We start from the raw sequence: 6,000 nt of genomic DNA, 5'->3' as shown, positions 1-6,000 counted from the left end.
ATTTTTGATTAATTTGTGACAATCAGGTTATTTACATTAGTTATACACTAATCACATTAATTATATGTTATGTGTCAATTCCTGAGTTTTATTTTATTTTATTATTATTTTTTAATAATTAAAAAAAATGTCATGTATTGACGTTATATCACGTGGCAAAAACAGTAGGATGTGGTAGTGACACGTATTATTATTGAATATAAAAATTCTCAATTTAGTATATGTGTTTGTTTTTTTTGTCTTAATTTGGTTTCAATTTTTTTTAAAATTAAAGCAATCATTCTTATTCAAATTGAGACAAAATTTAACTTTTATATAAATATTATAGTGATATTTTTAATAAGATTAAGTTTATATTTTATATTAAACTTTATTTAAATATTGTTTTAAATATTTATATATGAATAATTTATGTTAGAGTTAGTTTTAAAATAACAGCTTTATAAATAGAAATGTAAAATTTTAAATAAATATATTTATTTTAAATTGTTATAAAATTGTTTTGAAATTTTATATTTGAATTTATAAAGTTTGTATTTTTAAAAAAAGTCTAAAATTTATTTATAGATATATAAATATTTAAAACAAAATTTAAATAAAGTTCAATGATAAATATAAATTTAAATAAATTTAATTTAATTTAAAATCTTAATTATAATAAAAATATCATCGTAAAATTTATATAAAAATTTAAATTGGTTTCAATTTGAATAAGGATAAAATTGCTTTGGTTTTAAAAATTATATATATATATATATATATATATATATATATATATATATATATATATATATATATATATATAAAGTAACACTATTAACAATAAATTTATAATAGGAGTGATAAGATTGTGTGATCCTTGAAAAATAAAGAAAGAGGAAATTTAAGAAATAAGGTTAGTTTAGTTAGACATAGAAAAAAGGGTAATTCTTCCGCTAATAAAAATTAACAACTAATAATTATTGATAAAAAATAATAAATTTGTAATAAATAATTAGTTTTAAGTTTTAAAAATGTATAAATCTAACAAGTAACTTATTATCAATCTTTCGAAACAAAATTCTTTAAATTGTACCAATAAGGTTTAGACGTTTTTGTTGAAGAAGATTGATTAATGATATTATCTAAGATTGCTAGATTGTGGTTTTTAGATAAAACAAACTTGAAGTTTGACATATTTGTTATTATTATCAATCATTTATGTGTAATTATTATAATATTTTTTATAATAGATGCTATCTATCTATGTTTTATAAGGTGTAATTTTATATAATAGTTTTGACATCGTTTTCATGTTTCTTTTTGTTTCATTTCTTTTATTTTTGTTTGTAATAATTATTTGATGTGATAGCAATCGTCAACTTTGAAGTATCATCCTAACTGATTAAGATGTCAAAATTATGTACTTATATGAAAAATCAGCCAGTTGTACATTTGTTGAATAATAATAAAGTTATTAATTTTCTTGAATATTAATATCGTATTATATATAACAACAGGAGAAAAAATAACATTATCCTAACATTTGAATAAATTTTGACGCCTCTCAGTTGAAGTGGAAGCACAACCATGAAGAAGACAAGAAAAATTTGTGGTGGTGAAGGGGTGAAGCATGTGTGATGGCTGGTTTTTAACAACTTTTTGGTTAAGTCTTCTCAATGTTGGAACAATCTTGTTATAATGCGTTTGACAACCGGTATTATATAAGCAACCGCAAATTAATAAACTTTCTGTCTTTCCTTACAGATTAATGGAAACTTTAATTTTTTTTAAATATTTAAAATAAATAATAAAAAGCAATGATGAAAATTGAATATTATAAAAATATAATAATAAAGTATTAATGAGAGTACAATATTATAAGATATAATAATAGAGTATATTAATGATAGAGTTAAAGAAATATTGAATTTAGAAGGAAGGATAATAATTAGATGAAGAATGAGGGGGTGGTGGGCCCGCACACAGAAAAGAGAAACAGGAGAGGTTTAAAGGTTTGATAGGATAGGAAAGGAGGGGTGGGTCCCACAGAAAGCAAAAATATTAGTGGTGTGAACTGAAGGAAGAAGAATGAGAACTGAAAAAGATTGTTACACCGCTTGGGATCTTTGCTTTTTCTTTCCCTCACAAAAGACAACACAACACTTCTTCTGCACCTCAACCACTATAAAACAATCTTCCACTCTCATCATCTACAACAACAACAACAATGGAGACAGCTAAAGTTGGTGAAGAGGAACGACAACCTCGTCACGCACAGGGAGAATCTTCCACTCTCGATTGGAGAAGCAGACCCTCTAATCCTGCCAAACACGGTGGAATCATTCCCGCTGCTTTTATTCTTGGTTTGGTTACTTCTCTCTCTCTCTCTCTTTCTCTTTGCTTCTCCTCCATGATGAATGCATGGTTTAAGTTTACATATCTGTGTCTACGCCAGGGTTGCAAGCATTTGAGATAATGGCAATAGCAGCAGTGGGAAACAACCTCATAACTTATGTCACCAATGACATGCACTTTCCTCTCTCCAAGGCTGCCAACGTTGTCACCAACTTTGTTGGAACTATCTTTCTCCTCGCTCTCCTCGGAGGCTATCTCTCCGACTCCCACCTCGGCAGCTTCTGGACCATGCTCATCTTTGGTTTTCTAGAACTTTCTGTAAGCCTCTACCTTACTTCTCTTCTCCTCTCTCTATCACCATAGCCACACCCACTTTATCATCTACTTTCTTCTTTTTATCTCCAGTACTCCGTACTCTTATGTGTTGCCTCTAACCCCCACTGTCACAGCTGGACATCTATGGCGTTTCTTGCCTTTCAAATCATTCACGTGGAATCTTCACCCACTCAGTTTCAATTCTTTTTTTTTTTTCCTTTAAAAATATGAGTTTTGGACTGTTGTTTGTTTGGGCCATCTGTACTTGTCTTGTTCCTTCAGAGCCTCTGCTGCATATAATTTTTAATATTATACCGACGTGATTGATTTTACTACTTACACAGGGTTTCATTCTGCTATCGGTCCAAGCTCATGTTCCTCAGTTGAAGCCGGCGGCGTGCAATGTGTTAACCGACGGAGAACAGTGCGTGGAAGCAAAGGGGTTGAAGGCGGCGATATTCTTTGTGGCGCTGTACCTGGTGGCTTTAGGGAGTGGGTGTGTGAAGCCCAACATGGTTGCCTACGGAGGAGACCAGTTCGACCAAGACAACCCGAAGCAGTTGAAGAGACTCTCCACTTACTTCAATGCAGCGTATTTTGCATTCTCTCTGGGAGAACTGGTCAGCCTGACCATTCTTGTTTGGGTTCAAACCCATTCGGGAATGGACGTGGGCTTTGGTGTATCCGCGGCTGTAATGGCAATGGGACTCATAAGCTTGATATGTGGCACTCTCTATTACAGGAACAAGCCCCCACAAGGCAGTATTTTAACGCCCATTGCTCAAGTACCCATCTTAAACCATTCCACCATTTTTTTTTCACTCTTATTTTATCATATTCATCATTACTGTCAGGAACACTAGAAAACAGTCTCTTCCACTAACACTGTTTTGATTTTCCGAAAATCTTTGTAACATGTATAGTTGTTTGTTTATTGCTGAGTTGTGCATGTACCGGATTAATGTTGTTAAGTAATAATAATGTCTGTCATGTTGGCTGGTCTTAGGTTCTTGTGGCTGCAATTTCGAAAAGAAAGCTGGCTCGACCATCTAACCCACAAATGTTTTATGGAAACCAAAACCATACCGGCCCTCTTCTATCTGATAAATTCAGGTACTTTTAATGTTGCTTCTTCTATTGGTTCTTGTTTTCATTTGTCATCGTCTTTATAAACTTCAAGATTCAAACTCTTTGATCCAATTTTGAAAGATTCACTGATGTTTGATCAGGTTCTTGGACAAGGCTTGTATCAGAGTCGTCCAAGAGGGGACAGACACAAAGGAAAGCCCATGGAGATTATGCAGTGTTGGGCAAGTTGAACAAGTGAAGATATTGCTATCGGTTATTCCCATTTTCTCGTGCACCATCGTTTTCAACACAATCTTAGCACAACTGCAGACATTCTCGGTCCAACAAGGGAGGGCCATGGACACCCATCTCACCAAATCCTTTAACATCCCTCCCGCGTCGCTTCAGTCCATTCCCTACATTATGCTCATCGTCTTAGTCCCTCTCTACGACACCTTCTTTGTCCCATTTGCCAGAAAATTCACCGGACATGAGTCTGGAATCTCACCTTTGCGGCGAATAGGTTTTGGTCTTTTTCTAGCTACCTTTTCTATGGTTGCAGCTGCTGTGATGGAGAAAAAGAGAAGGGATGCAGCTGTGAAGCATAACGAGACCTTGTCCATTTTTTGGATAACCCCACAATTCTTAATATTTGGATTGTCAGAGATGTTTACGGCCATTGGTCTCCTTGAGTTCTTTTACAAACAGTCTTTGAAAGGGATGCAAGCATTCTTGACAGCCATCACGTACTGCTCCTATTCATTTGGGTTTTATTTGAGCACAGTTTTGGTTACCTTGGTGAACAAGATCACTTCAACTTCTTCAAATGGTGGTTGGCTTCACTACAACAACCTTAACCAGGACAGGCTCGACCTTTTCTACTGGCTACTCGCTGTCTTGAGTTTCCTCAACTTCCTCAACTATTTATTTTGGTCCAAACGTTATTCTCATGCTCCTTCCCTGTCCCAACCCAATGCCAAGGAAATCAACCCATACGTAGAAGATGACAATATTCCCTAGACTCTTAAATTACTCTTTTTTTTTTTTATATCTCTCTCTTTATATATAAATATACATAAAGCTATGGACAACTCTGCTTGTATACTCTTCAAATTTACAGTTACTGTAAAGAATTATATATGAAAAAAAATGCCCAGAAAATAGTATCCTTATTTCACAAGCTTATTATTACTCTTGAAATTTGGTGGCGACGAAACAAGTGATTTTACTTGACGATTATGAAGAATGAGAACAGAATTAATCAATTGATTATAATTCAAGTCATCAATAAATTATTTTATATAATAGTATACTCTTTGACTGCGAGTAACCGATCTCGTGGGAAATAGTTTATTCTGACAAACAAACATTGAAAACAATAAAGAGAGTTTGAACCGAAATTTGACAGAATCCAAAAGAAATATTTCAAAGTACATGATGAGATGCAGGAGCATATGAAGCATGAGTTATGCTCCATGTTTGAGGACTTTAGGGTTCCGAAGACTTCTGAAATATCGACATCAATGGGGATAGAAAGAGCATTTTATTTTTTTCATTTAATTGTTAAATTTTGATTGTAAACTTTATGAAAAGTTATGGGTGAAAAAATTATAGTTGAGAGGAAGTTGTGGTTGTTGTTGTTCTATTTTACAATGATGTAGGGTTGTGTATTGAGACATGTCTGAGACATGTTTTAGTGTTGAGGGCAGAAACATTTAAAATGGCATCCTCGTAGGACAATAGTTACATAAAAATATTGTTGGCTAAAAGATGAACAGATTCCCCACTTACCCCCAACAAAAATGGCTCTGGTCATGCCACCGAGCCCACTTTGGTCTCAAATTTATGATTGTTTTCTCCATCATCCATCCTTTCTGTAAAACTCCCTACTTTCATATCATATCCTCTTCTACTTCCTTCTTTTTACTTTTTCTTTTCATCTCATCAAACTATTCTATGCATATTTTTCAATTTTAAGTTTATTTCTAATTTTTGGTTTCTCTAGGCTATTTTCATTTCAAGATTTTAATTGCTTAATTTTAGTATATATATTTTAAAAATGCACAATTTTAATCTCGATATTAACTTATTTTCAATATTCTAATATCATCAACAATACCATTAACTATACGGTTCCAGCATGACTTTATCCTTCTTTAATGTATTTCAGAACTTATTAATATTGATAATATTTTATCATGTTATAAAAGTTATTGTGAAAATGTAATTAATTTAACTCATTCATATGATTATGCTTTTTCAAGTAACAACTACAAAAAC

The 6,000-nt window shown here is 32.5% G+C and overlaps 1 protein-coding gene across 1 annotated transcript; it reads left to right on the top strand.

The window, feature by feature from the left end:
- The first annotated feature begins 2,084 nt into the window (after positions 1 to 2,084).
- Positions 2,085 to 4,900, top strand: LOC114175737 (protein NRT1/ PTR FAMILY 4.3). The gene is made up of 5 exons (XM_028060523.2): positions 2,085 to 2,345; positions 2,438 to 2,655; positions 2,997 to 3,437; positions 3,659 to 3,765; positions 3,882 to 4,900. The coding sequence occupies exons 1-5, from the start codon at positions 2,210 to 2,212 to the stop codon at positions 4,738 to 4,740; spliced, it is 1,761 nt and encodes a 586-aa protein (XP_027916324.2). The 5' UTR covers positions 2,085 to 2,209; the 3' UTR covers positions 4,741 to 4,900.
- Positions 4,901 to 6,000: the final 1,100 nt, after the last annotated feature.

Source organism: Vigna unguiculata, chromosome 3 (genome assembly GCF_037176805.1).
Source record: "Vigna unguiculata cultivar grain cowpea cultivar isolate G323 ecotype 2 chromosome 3, ASM3717680v1, whole genome shotgun sequence".
NCBI classification, from domain to species: domain Eukaryota; kingdom Viridiplantae; phylum Streptophyta; class Magnoliopsida; order Fabales; family Fabaceae; genus Vigna; species Vigna unguiculata.
The sequence above is the reverse complement of the archived record's forward strand: the minus strand, read 5'-3'. Positions and strand labels throughout refer to the sequence as shown.

Coding starts and splice junctions, on each gene's coding strand:
- LOC114175737 (XM_028060523.2), top strand. CDS start 2,210: ATGGAGACAGCTAAAGTTGGTGAAGAGGAACGACAACCTCGTCACGCA. Junction 2,656..2,996: donor TTGGTTTTCTAGAACTTTCT/GTAAGCCTCTAC, acceptor CTACTTACACAG/GGTTTCATTCTGCTATCGGT. Junction 3,438..3,658: donor TTTTAACGCCCATTGCTCAA/GTACCCATCTTA, acceptor GGCTGGTCTTAG/GTTCTTGTGGCTGCAATTTC.